This window comes from Phoxinus phoxinus (assembly GCF_949152265.1).
Source record: "Phoxinus phoxinus genome assembly, chromosome: 24".
Classification (NCBI taxonomy): Eukaryota; Metazoa; Chordata; class Actinopteri; order Cypriniformes; family Leuciscidae; genus Phoxinus; species Phoxinus phoxinus.
Window position 1 is genome coordinate 9,575,144 of NC_136899.1, and position 18,373 is coordinate 9,593,516.

The window sequence follows — 18,373 nt, forward strand, 5'->3', positions numbered from 1 at the left end:
TCGCATACAAAGTACCACATCTTTTGGGTGTTAATGCGGTCCAGTTCATTTGTCTGATGTCTGGCTCTAACTCTGCCTGCCAGCTGGACCCCCTGAAAGCTTTCTGATCTCCGTGTCTATTTAAATTCATGGCCATAACTGTGTTTCTCTTAAACAAATACAAATGGTGAAATTGCCAGTTGTAATCTGTATATTCAGCTTTGATCTGTGTATCTAAGGTGTTTTTTTTGCAAAATAACCTTTTTCTTGAGTGTTTGAGGAGCAGAGATAAGGACGTCAATTCTTTGAATGCGATTCATATTTAATATCTGCTAATCATATTAAAAGTTGTTTATCTATACGAACTTACATAGAGCTTTTTTAATCTGTGATGAATCACAAAACATAATACATTTCGTGTAATGTCAAGTAACTCAAAAGACTGGTGTTTTTGTTGGCGATTAAGCATTTACTGTATGTGGTACTACAAACAAATGGCATCATTTTAGATACATAAAAACATACTAAAACAAATTCACAATTAAATATTTTTAATCCGTTTGTACACGTCCAATTCCTCTCTCAAAAATATAAAAAGTATTAACAGCACATTTTAAATCCAAAAACACAATATTACCCACACTCACAGAAACGTGTCTTCCTGTACAACCATATTTCTAACTGACTAAAATCGATATCTGATACAATATTTCACAATGATGCAAACCAGTTTAATACTTTTTAGCGTTGATATTTTCTATATGCAGTGTTGTAAAAGGTGATGATAAAATAGTCTCATGCAAAATACTGCATATACAAGTGGCCGCTTTGTAATAGCATCATACAAAAAAATATGTACATTTCTGATTAATTCATCTGTTTTTTTGATAACAATGTCCTATAAGCTGCAGATCAAAACAGTCACTACTTAAGCCAGTCGTTCCAGTAATTTAAGTAATGATTATGTATGTTTAAAAATAAATCTCCTCATTATCAAATTATCAGTTGTATGCAGGTAATTATACACGATATTATGGCGTCATAGGCAATGCATCACACTGCATGAGTAATGTTTGAGATTAAATAGGCCTCTAATTTCTTGAATGAGACACAAAGTACTCCAATTCTTCAGAACCCTTTTGACGCAGGCTTTTTTTTATGCTCTTTAAGTGATTCATTTATTTACTGTGTCACTAGCTTCAGTTTGTGTGACACTATTCGCTGTTAGAAGGAACTCTTAATTCCTCTTTTTATGTGGTTCCCACTTGTACTTGCTTTAATTACAGTCATTTAATTGCTCTCTGTGTTTGGTGCCAATTAGCATTCACCCTCCCTAAGCAGCCCTCAGTACCCTCAGGTCAGACTATCTGACATGAAACATGAAATGGAGAAGGTCATGGGAGTGAATAGGAAACTACGTGGTTGTGAGAGGCTGAGGAGCAGCTCTAAGCACAACGTGTACAGGAATGCGATACGTGTGTAACTGCTCTTCTGGTGCTGCACATTTGAGCTTGTTTTATTAAATCACACACTAAATTTAACAACCTGGACGAGCGTGTTGCTGACCAAGCAACATAGAAGACAGAACCAGGAAGCTGCTTGAATCGTGGAGATGAATCTTTAAACCTCCATGCCACTGTCTGTCTTTGGCGTCTTGGAGATCCAGAGAGTTGATTGGTTAACGCTTGTTTTGGTCCGTGGTTTACTGTTAAAAAGATATATAATTATATATACAATTATACAGTATTTATATACTGTATAACAGGTTTGTGTATCTGTCAGTGTCACCTTTCTTTAAAATGGGTGAGTACACTTCCAGAAAATTATTTGCAAAAAATGTACTTATAAAAGTATCCACCCAAAAGTGTATATTCATTTACTCATCATGTATGAATATTCCCTAATGTCTTTCCAAACCTGTATGAGTTTCTTCTATATATATATATATATATATATATATATATAAATTATATATATATATTTATATCGATATAAATCGTTTTTTGTTATGTCTATGCCATCAAATTCAATATTGTCCATACATGCAATTCCATTGCATGGACAAAAACAATTCTTCAAAATATCTTTTGTGTTGCACTGAAGAAATGCATGCAGTTTTGGAATGATATGAGGGTGAGTAAATAATGAGAGAACTTTCAGTTATAGTTTAATGTGTTAATATATACTGTTATACTGTAATATGTTATTATGGGCACAGAAGTAAATGTGTATTGCTTTTGTCTGCATTGTGAAAGTTCAATTTCCCCACTTAAATCTCCCCTTTCCATAATTTGTTGCTGAGTTTTACTGGCAAAGTTTTATAGCACAATGCATGGAAGACATTTAAAGGTATTAGCGATGAGCAGACCGAAGCAAAGCAGCCGTTACATGACTCCTCCTGGTTTTATGCTCCTAGATGGTTTTTAATCACGAGAACAAGTGGCAAACATCGTAAAACAGAGAAGCATCATCTGCTAAAGAGTAAAGACATTTATCCAAAAGCTTTGAACTCGCTCCAGGAAGCCTTTTACTGAATAAAGCGCACTCAGTCATTGCCAGTGATTTAAATGTATTGTCTGAGGATCCCCGTCTGCCGAAGTGATTGGAAATATGTTAAAAAGACATCACTCTGTGGGAGCGTCAGCGTATAAACATAATAAATTACACAAATAAGCCACTATATAATGCCTTGCCAAGCACGGGCCGAGGGTTAAAGGGAGATGAACTGTGTTTCATGATCTGTGTTGAGGGGCGGGAGCGGAGGACAGGAATGGCTTGCCTCAGCAGTTCTGTAGACCCGTTCCTTGCCGATCTGGATATTGATGGGAATTAAAGTCGTGTTGGACTCCGTCTCCAACGCAGTGTGATGTAATGCGGTAGGAAACCCCTCCCCCTTCAAATATGCCAAATCCATGCTATAATGAGTATGTTGATGATGATTAGTATGGGCTAAGCTGTTTTGCCGGGCACAGTTATAAACAGAAGAATCTAATTAATCACAGTAAAAACTCTGGGTTAGTGATAGAAATAGAGGATGGTGTCAGATTTTGGCTAGTGAGCAGAAAACCTTGATTAATCAAGACGCTAAAGCTGTTATTGTATAAAGATGCTGGTGAGACACTGACTTCCTGATGTGTCGCAGTATTTGGATGATACTGTGCATAATAGGACAGCGCATTAGCATTAGTCTGATAGCGTTTACAGTGATTTGATCTTAATGGCTCACCTCTTGCTCAACATCTGGAAACAGCACGTCCCTGAAGCCACCAGGATCAGCAAGAGAAGAGGGATGGTAGGGATAATCACGTAGATTAGCAGCATACCTGGGAAAGAAAAAAAAACACACTTTGATTTCTATTCACATTCAGGCATTTATTTTGAGTTTAAGGATAATACTGCGTTCAGTACAAGTGAAACTCAATGAACAGCACATAAAAACATTATTTATCAATCAATCAAATGTTTGGGTTCGGCAAGATTTTTTTAAATGTTTTTAAGTCACCTACCTTGAAGGGTGCCTTTATGAAATATTATTACAATTTAAAATAACTGTTTTCTATTTTGATATATTTATTCCTGTGAAGGCAAAGCTGAATTTTCAGCATCCAGTCTTCTGTGTCACATGATGCTTTAGAAATAACGCTGATTTGGTGATCTTTACTGTCACTTTTTTTCAGTGTAATGTATCCTTATTAAATTAATTAATATTAAATATAAATGAATATACAATATTAAATATCAATTAAATATAAATAATATACAAAATAAACTTATTTTCCTAAAAACTCTCACCCCAAACCTTTGAACAGTAAATTAACTATTTTGGCAAAATGTGTATTATTTGATCTATAAAGCTATTTAAATAATAATTTTACAGTTATTTTAAGTTTTTTAACTATTTTTACACTACAATCATGCTAAATCCTTAAGTAAGGTTTTAAGTCTTCTATTGAAACTTGAGAAATTGAAATTGGCCCCATTCACTTTCATTGTAAGTTCCTCGTTAGATTAATGATTAATGATTAGATTAATGATTTTTTATAATGAAGGACAAGTGGAAATTATTTTTGTGGTAATCAACATTAGACCACAAATGATGTTGAATAAGCTTAACTTGTACTGAACACACAATATTATTTTCAGAATTTTAAATCTAATGTTACTTGAGGGCCCTGGCATTATAAGTTGAGGGCTCTCGTCCTGGTCGACGGGAGGTGTTCTCCTCTCCTCTTGTTCTTCTGTTGAAAGATCTGGAGGGGACATTTACAGATTAGTGTCAACACATCTTTAAATCTTTGTCAAATGATGATGGATTTGACACCTGGCTGCTTACCAACATCACGCCCTCCAGGCCTGTCGCTCTGCTCTTTTACCAGGTGGCTTTCTGCTCAGAACAACATAATAAACATTATAAAGCAGTGAGTTCAGGTTAATCAGGTTACTCTTGACAGTCATCATAAAAAGTTCACAGTGCAAATCACCTAGTACCTGGTTCATACTTGCAGATGAAATTGTGCTTCATATTGCACCGGTCATCGTTCCACTGGTAGAGATACGGCCCGCCAGGCCCGGCGAGAGCAGTAGGCTGGTGATACATGACCACACAAGCTTCTCCTCCACAGGATGGTTCATCAGCATACCAGTTTCTAGAACACAAGTCCTAATGATTGACTGTTTTTGATCCAAAACTCTGCTTTGAACAGGCCCCAAATCAGTCACATCTTACCTGAACTGTGAGACACTTCCATCAGTCCACCTGTACAGGTTGGGGCATGAGGCGAAGCTGCCAGGCTCCTGTGCGTTCTCGCCCTCCACGCGAGTCAGGCCGATCCAGAAGTCTCCGTCTGTGATGCCCGACCCGGTGGCAGCACTGGTGGAAGTGGAGATGCTGAGTTCCCGCAGGAGGTGTTCGATGTACTTCTGCTCTGCCGTGTTCTCAATGCTCACCAACGAACCGCCGTCTATTGTGCACGCATGCAGAGCCTCCCAGAACGCAACACGACTCGTCACTTCCCTGAAGTAAGCGATCTTATAGCAAGGTTGCTCAGGACTGCCTTGACACACTGTCTGACCTGAAGACACAAAATTCATGCTGCATTCTTAGAGATTTCTTGTTCTGCATGACTTTCTGGATAGAAGGATGGATAGATAGAAAATGCATGGAATTATTATTTGAAAGAAATCATAAACAAAGCATATTGCATTATAGAAAACACTTAAGATACACTGATGGGCCCAATGAAGAGAACTGTGATTAATACACAGACTGTTAAAAGTCTAATAATAACATTAGCTCCCTGCCCGGGAGGTACTTTAAATAATTGCTTGGTCCAGAGCTGCAATATCATCAGTTTGAGCCCAGTAATAGGGCTGGGTTTAACTGGAGGGAAACTAGACTCAGCATTTTCTCAACCCGCTTCCTTAGCTTTCTTCCTCAATTCCTGTCTCTATGTGGCACAGTTTTCCTCCTTCCAGCATGGAATGTTCTTGTAGTTCCGTTCTACAAAACTGCCGCTTTACCTTTGTTAAACCCTGATCTCATCACAAAGAACTGCACAACCGATTTTAATTTCCCTTGGTGCATCCTTTTAGTTCACATGACAAACCTGTTGTTTTGTTTTTTTCTGTTCATTTGTCACCCATCTCTTTCATTTTTATTTTCATCTAATATTTTCATTCCGTCTCTTCATCAAGAGAGAATAGTTTTCAAAAAAATTCAGAGACAAGCTTCAAGAATAATCTTCAGGACAAATGATCTGTGGGAAAGAGAATAATAGTAGCTGATCTGTTAGGTTTTATACAATTATAATGTTTTTGAGAGATGCTTTATTTATTTTTTAATTTTTTTTTAAAGTAGAGTTGAATAAGAATGAATCACAGATAAAAAATGATGGCATTTTGAATTTTGTGACAGCCTAGAGTTCATTCCACATCTAACAGTTCTTTAAGACTGCCACACCAGAAATCAGTTTGAGCAATTAAAAACATGCATTTTTTTTTCAGATTTGATCAAAATTCCTAAAAGCAATATTTTTAATTCAGACTATTGGTGTGACAATGGCTCTAAAGAGACAGCTCATTCAAAATGAAACATATTTACTCAATAAATACTCAATATATAGAATGATATTCTACAATATATATTTATTTTGTGGATTTCAAAAGAAGATGTTCAGCTTAAGTCACTATTCACTTTCTTTGCATATTTTTTTCCCATACAGTGAAAATGAATGGACTGAGGATGTCTCCTTTCTGCCAAACAAAGAAAGTCATACAGTTTTGGAACAACATGTGGATGATTAAATGATGACAATATTTTCTTTTTTGGCTAAACTATCTGAACTATTTGCGACAGCAAATCATTTAAGCATAATTTTACCCCAAAAAAACCCTCAATGTTTTGATAAAATTGTCCTCGCCGACTGAAATTCTGGAAATAAATTAGATTAATAAAAATAGCTTTATAATACACAAAAATGCAACTTACCGCTCAAAACTCGCGCTCCATGTGTGCACGAGACCAGGAAAGTCAAAGCACAAAGGATACCGAGTTCCGCGCGCATCCTCGCGTCTTTCACTGGAGTAGATGATGGAGTGAACTTCACACAGACTTGTTCCAGTCAGGCGCCTTTTTTAACGTTTATTGGCAGAGTCTCTTCTTCATAGTGTTCATAGACATGATTTCCACTGAGCAGGCTGACACTTTGCAGAGCGCCCCTGAATTCGAGAGAGAGAGAGAGAGAGAGAGAGAGAGAGAGAGAGAGAGAGAGAGACTCGCGCATCCACTTGCGAGCGCGCTGCTGCTCCACTTCAATGATGTCTCCCTCGCGCGTGGTTTGCTGGGCTGCACTAGAGGTAATCGAACAGGGCGCAGATGTTCATCACCTTCTTTATTAAGCAAAACACTTCTCAGGCGTTCTCCAGTTATAAGGTGGACGATGGGAAAGGTCACAAACCGGTTTAATGTATAAAAATTATTTAGGCAGCATTGGGTCAATGGTTGAGGTGAAAACACTCTTGACTAATATGCATTCAATTTAAAGAACCAATAAGACGCAGGCCAATTATTATATAGGCCTATGTCATGTAGCCTAAATAAATGGATGATATATTACAGACATATTTGTCAGAAGGCTGTAATACAATCATGTTGCAGTTGCATTATAAACAGATGGATTTGTGTCAATTTCAGTTATTAGCCTTGCTATAGGTGGGCAACATTGTAACCATTTTTAACAAGTGCCATTTAAAAAACCCCTCCTTGAACTGCCACCTTAACGTGGTGGAGGGGTTTGAGTACCCGAATGACCCTAGGAGCTATGTTGTCCGGGGCTATATGCCCCTGGTAGGGTCTCCCAAGGCAAACAGGTCCTAGGCGACGGGTCAGACTAAGAGTGGTTCAAAAAAGACCCTTTATGAAGAAAAATCAATCAAGGACCGTGACGTCGCCCGGTATGGCGCAGCCGGGGCCCCACCCTGGAGCCAGGCCCGGGGTTGGGGCTCGTATGCGAGCGCCTGGTGGCCGGGCCTCCCCCCACGGGGTCCGGCCGGGCTCAGCCCGAAGGAGCGACGTGGGGCCGCCTTCCCGTGGGCTCACCACCTGCAGGAGGGGCCATAAGGGGCCGGTGCTGAGATGATCGGGCGGTAGTCGAAGGCGGGGGCCTCGACAACCCGATCCCTGGACACGGAAACTAGCTCTAGGGACGTGGAACGTCACCTCGCTGGCGGGGAAGGAGCCTGAGATTGTGCGTGAGGTTGAGAGGTTCCAACCAGAGATAGTTGGTATCACCTCTACGCACGGCTTAGGCTCTGGAACCACACTCCTTGAGAGAGGATGGACTCTTCACCACTCTGGAGTTGCCCATGGTGAGAGGCGGTGTGGGTTTGCTTATAGCCCCCCAGCTGAGCCCCCATGTGTTGGAGTTTACCCCGGTGAACGAGAGGGTCGTTTCCCTGCGCCTACGGGTCGGGGATAGGTCTCTCACTGTCGTGTGTGCCTACGGGCCAAACGGCAGTGCAGAGTACCCGGCCTTCTTGGAGTCTCTGGGAGGGGTGCTGGAAAGTGCTCCGACTGGAGACTCCGTCGTTCTACTGGGGGACTTCAACGCCCACGTGGGCAACGACAGTGACACCTGGAGGGGCGTGATTGGGAGGAACGGCCCCCCTGATCTGAACCCGAGCGGTGTTCAGTTATTGGACTTCTGTGCTAGTTACAGTTTGTCCATAACGAACACCATGTTCAAGCATAAGGGTGTCCATCAGTACACGTGGCACCAGGACACCCTAGGCCGTAGGTCGATGATCGACTTTGTGGTCGTTTCATCTGACCTGCGGCCGTATGTCTTGGACACTCGGGTAAAGAGAGGGGCGGGGCTGTCAACTGATCACCACCTGGTGGTGAGTTGGATCCGATGGCGGTGGAGGAAGCTGGACAGACTCGGCAGACCCAAGCGTACTGTAAGGGTCTGCTGGGAACGTTTGGCCGAGTCTCCTGTCAGAGAGATCTTCAACTCCCACCTCCGGCAGAGCTTCGACCAGATCCCGAGGGAGGCTGGAGATATTGAGTCCGAGTGGACCATGTTCTCCACCTCCATTGTCGAAGCGGCCACTCGGAGCTGTGGTCGTAAGGTCTCCGGTGCCTGTCGAGGCGGCAATCCCCGAACCCGGTGGTGGACACTGGAAGTAAGGGATGCCGTCAAGCTGAAGAAGGAGTCCTATCGGGCCTGGTTGGCTTGTGGGACTCCTGAGACAGCTGACGGGTACCGGCAGGCCAAGCGAACTGCAGCCCGGGTGGTTGTGGAGGCAAAAACTCGGGCCTGGGAGGAGTTCGGTGAGGCCATGGAAAAGGACTATCGGCTGGCCTCGAAGAGATTCTGGCAAACCGTCCGGCAGACTCAGGAGAGGGAAGCAGTGCCCTACCAACGCTGTTTACAGTGGAGGTGGGCAGCTGTTGACCTCAACTGGGGATGTCGTCGGACGGTGGAAGGAATACTTCGAGGATCTCCTCAATCCCGCCGTCACGTCTTTCATTGAGGAAGCAGAGGCTGAGGGCTTGGAGGTGGACTCGTCCATCACCCAAGCTGAAGTCACCGAGGTAGTCAAAAAACTCCTCGGTGGCAAGGCACCGGGGGTGGATGAGATCCGCCCTGAGTACCTCAAGTCTCTGGATGTTGCGGGGCTGTCTTGGCTGACACGCCTCTGCAGCATCGCGTGGCAGTCGGGAACAGTGCCTCTGGGATGGCAGACCGGGGTGGTGGTCCCTCTTTTTAAGAAAGGGGACCGGAGGGTGTGTTCCAACTACAGGGGGATCACACTTCTCAGCCTCCCTGGGAAAGTCTATGCCAGGGTACTGGAGGGGAGAATACGGCCGATAGTAGAACCTCGGATTCAGGAGGAACAGTGCGGTTTTCGTCCGGGCCGTGGAACACTGGACCAGCTCTATACCCTCTACAGGGTGCTGGAGGGTTCATGGGAGTTTGCCCAACCAATCCACATGTGCTTTGTGGATTTGGAGAAGGCATTCGACTGTGTCCCTCGTGGCGGCCTGTGGAGGGTGCTCCGGGAGTATGGGGTCCGGGGTCCTTTGCTAAGGGCTGTCCGGTCCCTATACGACCGAAGCAGGAGCTTGGTTCGCATTGCCGGCAGTAAGTCAGACTTCTTCCCGGTGCATGTTGGACTCCGGCAGGGCTGCCCTTTGTCGCCGGTTCTGTTCATAATCTTTATGGACAGAATTTCTAGGCGCAGCCAGGGGCCGGAGGGTGTCTGCTTTGGGAACAACACGATTTCGTCTCTGCTCTTTGCAGATGATGTTGTCGTGTTGGCCCCTTCAGACCAGGAACTTCAGCATGCACTGGGAGGGTTTGCAGCCGAGTGTGAAGCGGCTGGGATGAGAATCAGCACCCCCAAATCCGAGGCCATGGTCCTCAGTCGGAAAAAGGTGGCTTGCCTACTTTAGGTTGGTGGAGAGTTCCTGCCTCAAGTGGAGAAGTTCAAGTATCTTGGGGTTTTGTTCACGAGTGAGGGAAGGATGGAACGGGAGATTGACAGACGGATCGGTGCAGCTTCTGCAGTAATATGGTCGATGTACCGGTCTGTCGTGGTGAAGAAAGAGCTGAGCCGCAAGGCGAAGCTCTCGATTCACCGGTCAATCTACGTTCCTACTCTCACCTATGGTCATGAGCTTTGGGTCATGACCGAAAGGACAAGATCCCGGATACAGGCGGCCGAAATGAGCTTTCTCCGCAGGGTGGCTGGGCGATCCCTTAGAGATAGGGTGAGAAGCTCGGTCACTCGGGAGGAGCTCAGAGTAGAGCCGCTGCTCCTCCACATCGAGAGGGGTCAGCTGAGGTGGCTCGGGCATCTGTTCCGGATGCCTCCTGGACGCCTTCCCGGGAAGGTGTTCCGGACGCGTCCCACCGGGAGGAGACCCCGGGGAAGACCTAGGACACGCTGGAGAGACTATGTCTCCCGGCTGGCCTGGGAACGCCTCGGTGTCCCCCCGGAAGAGCTGGAGGAAGTGGCTAGGGAGAGGGAAGTCTGGGCATCTATGCTTGGACTGCTGCCCCCGCGACCCGGCCCCGGATAAGCGGAAGAAGATGGATGGATGGATGGATGGATGTTTAACAAGGCCAATTCAACTGAAATCCTTCCACTAGGTCACATCACCCTGTTGGGGTTTATTTTGCAATAATGACCCTGAATGTCCATTATCCTGCTTATTGCATTGCTATTTACCAAATAAATAAATAAAATACATAAAATATTGATTTTAAATTGTTTTATAATGTGAGAAGAAGAAATCTGCAAAAGCTTAAAAATTAAACAAACAAAAAAAAAAGACCACTGAGTGCTGCAATTGACCAGTCAGAATCAAGTATTCCAGCATTTAAATATTAAGTGGCGTACTATAAATGAATAGAATGACCCTTTTAGAAACAAAACATCAATGAGGAATGACAGCAAAATCATGTAAATATAAACAGATGCAGACTATTTCCTGTCAGACCTCCCATTAACAATATCATCTCTTCTCAGTTGACACCCTTCATCTCAGTTATTCATCTCTCTTTACTTTTAAAAAGTTGTTTTCCTCATAGAAAATCACATGGTTTCCCTGACTTGCCTCTTCACGGTTCGGATCCATGAGTTGAATATCCGAGGGAGGATTTTCATATTGTCCTCGAACACGTTTCTCTGTGTGATAACTAATTATGTTGTCAAAGCGAGACGTCAGCTCTGTGTGCGGATTGATCTGTTCATCCTGCAGCGTGGAGCCTTGCCGATCCGAAGGCTGTTAACTGAGCTGTAATATGCATCGACGCAAAAATGCTATTACTTAATTTGCTGTTCCCTATCGATTACTTATTTCCCACTGAAAATGCCATTCTGCTCTACCAGTGTTCGATAACGACACTGAGATATTCTGTGACACATTATCAATAAAAAGGCAGCTGTGTTATTATAGGACCCTTGTTAGCGGAGGTATTAAGGGGATCTGGCAGGAAGCACCAGCAGCAGAGAAGAGAAAAGAAATGTCAGGCAATCACGAAAAAAGGGGGAAGCTGAGTGCACTACCGGCCAGCTTGCAAAAAAAGAACGTCTTAACTGGGCCAGAGGAATGGGGTAGTGCTGATTTTGCAAGGCCGGACAATGGGCCCAGTCTGCAAGCTCTGCCAGAACATCACATAACTCTCTGCTCTCATCGTCTGGTTCTCCCAGTTCCTCCCCCTCGCTGTCTTGTCTTCTTTTCAGATCAAGCATCGAAGTCAAACTGAGTTCATTCTATCAGTGAGCTTAATTGCCCAGAAGTAATCAGCAGCATCAGGTTTAGGGCATGCACTGTTCACATTAAAGGAATGAACTGTGCTTTCCTGCTAAAAGAGGTGGATCCAAAGGGATCTAATGTTATTACTTTGTGTTGACAGATGCTGTGACCCTTTTTAAGACATTGGCTTTAAATGCATTCACATTTTTTGTGACACTTTTATCATTCGGAGACCCCAGTCTGAGACACTGACCAATTTTTAAGACGGTGCGGAGTTGGAACTCTATTGGAAATCTGACGAGCAGCCAAATGCTTCAATAGAACACTTGCACTGTTCATTTGTGCCACCTTAGGATGCCCTGACCTATGAACTTTGACCCCGTGAACATATTTTCTCATTAGCATGTACTCTTGAGTATAAACAATGTGTCAATGGGTTATTAAGTCTCAGAGCGTATATTTGAGCATTACTCTACCTAATTAAAAGCTTGATTTTAATTGAATTAATAATCCCATGAGTGGATTATTTCTAAGCAATCATAAAATGTAGATTGCTTTAGTGTCTTAAAAAAGAAAAATCCATTGATGACTGGTACTGACTTATTCCATCACCTTTCCTTCCAAGTTCCGCTCAAATGGAGGTCTCTAAAGAGGACATGAGGGAAAACTTGAGCTGTGAAAAATGACATGTAGGGTAAAAGACACCGTCCCGTCATGGCTCTCCCCTCCACGGATGTATGATGAGACCCTCAAGCCTTCTGGGTAAATGAGAACGAGCTCTTTGCTGATTGGATTAAATCCTACGGTTTGGTGATGTGAGATCAAGGGAACATTAAAGAGAGGGAGTGCCTGGGATCCATTTAAGAGTCTCTGTGTTCAGATCTATCTATATGTGCTTCCGTCTCCAATAACTCACATATCCAACTCAACTGATAATTGACCCGTATCATCTTTTGCCGTAATTCACTTCTGGGATATTGTAAGTGTAAGTTTGGCTTGCCTTGCACAAGTATTAGTGCTCTATTATGAACGTTTCACATGAGTTGATTGGGATTGATCAGTGGTCCATACCACTGCACAAGCCAATTAATGGCTGTCTCCTCGGGAGAGTCTGGTTGGCCGAGCCGCAATAGATGTAAATGCAATTGATTGACTGTAAGAGTTAGTCTAAGTGATTTGGCCCTGTAAATCGGGCAAGCAGAGTGTGGGCTACATCTGAGAGGAGCCTTTCACATCCGTCACAAGAAATGGCTTCTGTTCTTTCATCTTCTGGGGTGTTTGTGTGCAAATTGAGGGAGAAAAAAACAGAGTAGGAAGGGTATAAGAAAAGTGTAAGTGCTGTAAAATCAGCCAGGGAAAAGTACTTCTTTAACAAGCAAATCTCTTTACGACCCCCCTAAGACCCGAATGGACCGAGCAGCAATCTCTTTTTGCTCTCCCTCATTACTTAGAGAGGTCATTGACTTCCCCAACAGCATTCCTGTCCCAAAAGGCATTGGCTCTGTGGGCTGACATCAGCTGGTGACTGGATGCTCGTACCAGAATTAATGTAATCAGTAATTACTGGATGAGCCGGAGGGGCAGCATGTCTGTAGACAGGAAACATGCAAATACAAAAATGGTTTGGGGTCGGGAAGATTTTTTCAATGTTTTTGAAATACGTATTTTTGCTCACAAAGGCTGAATTTATTTGATTAAAAATATTAGTACAGTAAAATCAGTAATATTGTAAAATATTATTTATATTTAAAAATGACTGTTTTCTGTTATAATATTTATTCCCGTGATGGCAAAGCTGAATTTTCAGCATCATTACTCCAGTCTTCAGTGTCACATGATCCATCATTCTAATATGTTGATTTGGTGCTCAAAAAACATTTATTTTTAATATCACACACACACACAAAAAAAATCTGGATTTTTTTTATAAAATAGAAAGTTGAAAAGAACAGCATTTATTTGAACTAGAAATCTTTTGTAACATGGTAAATATCTTTGCTGTCACTTGTAATCAATTTTGTGTCCTTGCTGAATTTATTCTTTTTTTTAAATCAGTATACACACTTTATTTTAGTGTCCAGTGTCCTTATTTAGTTACTATATTAATAACTATGGTAGCACTTTATTTTACAGTCCTGTTCCCCATATACTACAGTATGTACTATTTATAGTTATTTTAATAACTGGGTAAGGTACTAACCCTGAACCTACCCCTAAACCTAACTCATGTATAGTTACTAAGAAAGTAATATAAGGTAAGTACATGTCAGTGCACATACTGAAAAATACAGTGCAACCATAACTATAAATTGTGCATAAATACATGCAACTAACCCAAAACCTAAACTAAACTAAACTATGTAGTTAATTATTATTACTCTGTCTGTACTCAGACACCTTCAAATAAAGTGTAACCAAACAATCTTACTGACCCCAAACGTTTGAATGGTAGTGTACGTCATGTTAAAATGATTTCTCATCCTCATTTTTAATAACAGATGCAGAAAGGTAAAACTGCTTCAGAGAGGTTGTTTTCCCTCTGTTTTATTTCCTAATTTACCTATGAGAGATTTGAGATAAAATTAAAGACCTATGGTAGCATGGGCGAATGACTTCTGTTATAGGACCAAGAGGGTGTATTTTCCTCTAAATTGCCCTATTTCCACAAATGGACTCTTATTGATTCTAAGAATGCATCCCCTCAAAACAGATAATCTGTTACTGCCATTTGCCTCCTCTAGTCACCACTTAAGTATAATTACCCAGAAGTCAATACGGCTGCCAGGCTGCTGCCACAGTTAACCTCTGAGTCACCAGTCGCAAGCATCCCGCTCAAATGTCCTGTCAGCCTGGCAGAATGACAGGGTTCTGGGTTTTTAATTAAACTATTGTCTTGTCAATTAATAGAAATGTTCTCAGTGCTTAATGAGCTCAAGACATCTTAAAGACAGGCTTTGGTCAACTGTAGCTGAGGCTGTAAGGGGAAATGCATTAACTACAGTTGCAGTTTAACTGTAGATAAGGCAACTTTAATTACTGTGCATCTAATGTATGCCCTGTATGGACCATGCTTTAATTAGTTGTGGCAATATCTGGCTAAATATATCTTAATCTGAGCACTTTTGAAGTAATGTGAAATTCCTATTTAACATGCAGGTCTATCAGTTTTGCATCAGTGCATTTTTATTTGGTTTAACAATATTTTTTCTGTTGCCATGAAGGTTATTTATGCTCTGATTATATAGGCTACTCCTCATTCACCTCCTCTAACAGTATTAAAATATAAACAAAATGCATATCACAGATACACCTTTTTATTGGTATTGTGTGAACCCATTTTGTTAAGCACTGAGTGACTGATTACCTGGAGCAAAATGTGTTCTATTCAGTATACTGAGGTCTGTCTGATTTGCTGATTATATTTGTGATTGCTATTTCAGGAACATATAAACCCTCGATTATGCCAACCACCACAATACATGCTCTGAATACACTGCCATATTGCAGCCAGCGTTTAAGAAAATCAATTCACAGTTATGAATTGGCCTTGTCATAATCTCTCCAGGAGATAATGCATTTTCCAGCACTGGCAGTTGATTTATACAGCAGATGACAAGCCATCCATGAAATATGTAACTCCGTTCAGCTAACGGACTATTACAATAAGCACCATGATCAAACTGAGCTTGTGCCAAAAGCCTGAAAGACATTAGGCTAAAGATGAATTTGTCGTACAAGTTATGCCCTTATGCACTATATTGGTTTCTGTTTTAATCAGCAGAGTTAATTAAAACTGTTTAGATTTTATTACAGAATTAAATTGCATTTCTATAATGGATCGAGATAAGCATCAAGATTTATAATCGCGGTGGCTGACTATTTTTGCCTTTGTCTGGAAATACACGTCAAATCTTTATAAAATACATTTTCCCCCTCCCTCCAAACACAGATGAGTGGTTCATCACAATTATTTTATCCATGTCAATATTGTGTATGTGTATCTGCAGCACACCCTTTAGCAATCCCAACACTGCAATCCGGCTTCTTGCCTTTAGCCAGTGGGGCTAATGAGTCTAATTGATGACCTCTAGTAGGCTATTTCTGCATAAAATAATTAGGAATACTGCACTCGGCCTATCAATCTTTGCAGAAGAGGCAGAATGCCTGACCAACAATCATTCTTGATTACTGACCTAAATCAAATCTTAATTAAGATTGATTTTCCTTTCCATTTTATTTACCACTTATTTTGCCTCACAGTAAACCTCAGCTGCACTTTGACAAAGTGATTAAGGGAAATGAATATTTATTTTGTTTATAGAAATGTTCAGTCTTATTGCTGAGGCTATAGGTCATGAGCATTATGGGTATTATTTCCCCCTCACAATGCTTAATAAGAGGTAGGACCCCAGTTGCAAACACATTTGTTTACATCACACTGTTGTTTGAGTGCTATTGTCCGATTCATGAGCGAATGTTTCTCAGTCGGATATTTTCACTGAATCAGTTCTAAACAGCCTGCGCGAGTGGGTCCACGAATCGGACTGAATAAGTCCGAGCCGTTCGCGAGTCAACATCTCACTGACTCATTGGCTGCATTCCAAACCGCATACTTCCCTACTATTTAGTATGGGAAAAAGAGTAGGCGAGCGAAAAAGTATGTATGAATCCAAAAGAGTAGGCGAGAATTACCTGGGTGACGTACTAATTATCGCGAGATTCGGACTTAAGTGCGTTCCAATATGCCTACTTTCCTACTATATAGTAGGCGAAAACAGTACGTGAAGGAAGCAGTACGTTCCAAACATCAGTATTCATAAAAGAGTAGGCGAGAAGTTCCCGGATGGCTTACTGCTTCCAGACAGATTTTTGAGTGCTCAACCGGTGGATACTCTTCTATCCCAGGAGGCCACGCGAGAGGATACGTCATTATCAAACATCACGGAGATCAGCGACGCGCGGGGTTTCAAATGTGAGTAAACACGGTTCCTTGTGTTAAAATTGCATGTGTTAAACTACTATAGAGTAAACGTTTTAACTGTTGAAGGTGTAAAGGAGTTAGACAGTATAGTATGATTGTGATTTGGCTGTAAAAACACGTTTTATTATGTATAACGTTAGCTCTAGCTGACAGGAGCTCCAGTAAGGACACGTAAGTTACGTCTCTAACGTGGATTTACATAAACCATAAACATCTTAAAGACGCTTATTTTAAACGTCTATTTACATCTGACAGGAACATCTTTTATAAGTATTGCAGAAGAGCACATCACAACATGAAATATACATCTGAGTGATGTATGTGTGCTATTATGTAGAACAGATCTATAAATTAACTAAACATAAGTTATCTATTTTATTTGTCCATTAGTACTGTTGATAAATTGAGGAACATGTATGTTGGATAAAAAGTTAAAACAACCTCAACATGTAAATGTAGTGTTGAGCTCATAAATCACAGAGGTTATGGGAGTCTTGTCTGGATGTTACAGGGACAGATGAACAGATGTGTGTTTATCCGGTGGAGAGAGGCTCATGAAGCTGATGCTGTCATCAAAGGCTTTGAGTGAGTATACTACAGAAATTAATAATAATTTAAATATTAAGTTGTAGTTTATTTTAATTATTGTAATTTCAAACAGAGCTATTACAGCACCTTTCTGATTCTTGATTTGTGTGCATTTGCTGCACAGCTGTTGTGGTGGAGCAGGACCTGCAAGGAAAGATGATGGCGGCATTTGTGGAAAAAAAGCGTTCTTGTCTGCTAAATAATACTGAAATCAAATGACATTGTGCTGTTAAAACTACTGCTTTTGTGTTATGTTTGTGCATTTTTGTAGGATCTGAAATGTCAGCAGACTGGTGTGAGCTCTGAGGATGAGGAGCACAGAGCTGAATCCTGGAGATCGTGCCATGGACGAGACCCTCCATCACTCCACCGGCCCTTATTGCCTCAGATTGTGAAGCACAACACATCACGCAACAACCGGCACTCCGGCACGGCTCACCTCTGGCGGTCCGCTGATTCATCAGAATAAAGCCGCAGAATGGGAACCGCTGTGTTGAGATGGCAGTAGATGTGGTTCAGTGCCTGTAGCCTATATACATGATTGTAGTTTGAATAAAGCTTTGTTTCATGTGTTGACTTGCATTTGTTTATTGTGTGATGGTGACTTTCATTCATTAATTTACTCCTTTATTAATATTTATCATTGTTGTCAGTAAATAAAATATCATTATTTAATTAATTGTTTGAATGAAAATGTAGATATGTTCACAATATACACATCTAGAGTGTATTCATGCATAGCTATGTCATATGACATACATTACATTTTGTTTGTTTTATTGATTTTTTTCAGTAAAAAGTAATATAATTAAGTATCGGTCAGTATTTGTCACGGTAAGCCACTTTTGCTTGTGGATGAAAATGTTTGGATATAAAATAAAGAAATTAACAACATATTCAAGAGATGACAATTTTGGGATTTCGTAATAAAAATAAATAATATCGTTAAGGATAAAACGGTGGGTCACATAAGTAGGGTTAAATATAAGAACTTAAATCAACCCTAAATGTATTCTCAAAATATGGGCAGCAGTTTCTTCAAAAAGACCATAAAATGAGCA

The 18,373-nt window shown here is 41.4% G+C and overlaps 1 protein-coding gene and 1 long non-coding RNA gene across 2 annotated transcripts; one reads left to right on the plus strand and one right to left on the minus strand.

Moving 5' to 3' along the window:
• Positions 1-513: 513 nt before the first annotated feature.
• On the minus strand, positions 514-6,810 carry chodl (chondrolectin). The gene is made up of 7 exons (XM_079602570.1): positions 6,467-6,810; positions 4,706-5,051; positions 4,468-4,625; positions 4,313-4,363; positions 4,143-4,229; positions 3,206-3,302; positions 514-1,684 (listed from the first exon to the last, which is right to left on the minus strand). Exons 1-7 carry the CDS (start codon positions 6,540-6,542, stop codon positions 1,600-1,602), a joined length of 900 nt encoding a protein of 299 aa, XP_079458696.1. The 5' UTR covers positions 6,543-6,810; the 3' UTR covers positions 514-1,599.
• A 9,768-nt stretch (positions 6,811-16,578) lies between these two features.
• Positions 16,579-17,722, plus strand: LOC306993092. Its single transcript, XR_013796398.1, has 3 exons — positions 16,579-16,715; positions 17,236-17,309; positions 17,584-17,722. It is a non-coding gene; the product is annotated as an uncharacterized lncRNA (long non-coding RNA).
• The last annotated feature ends 651 nt before the right edge of the window (positions 17,723-18,373 follow it).

What these genes read in the sequence shown, in the direction of transcription:
- chodl (XM_079602570.1), bottom strand. Translation starts at nt 6,542, where the DNA reads ATGCGCGCGGAACTCGGTATCCTTTGTGCTTTGACTTTCCTGGTCTCG. An exon ending in TGGAGCGCGAGTTTTGAGCG is followed by an intron (nt 5,052 to 6,466) that starts GTAAGTTGCATT and finishes TTGTGTCTTCAG; the next exon opens with GTCAGACAGTGTGTCAAGGC. An exon ending in GCCTGGAGGGCGTGATGTTG is followed by an intron (nt 4,230 to 4,312) that starts GTAAGCAGCCAG and finishes TGTCCCCTCCAG; the next exon opens with ATCTTTCAACAGAAGAACAA.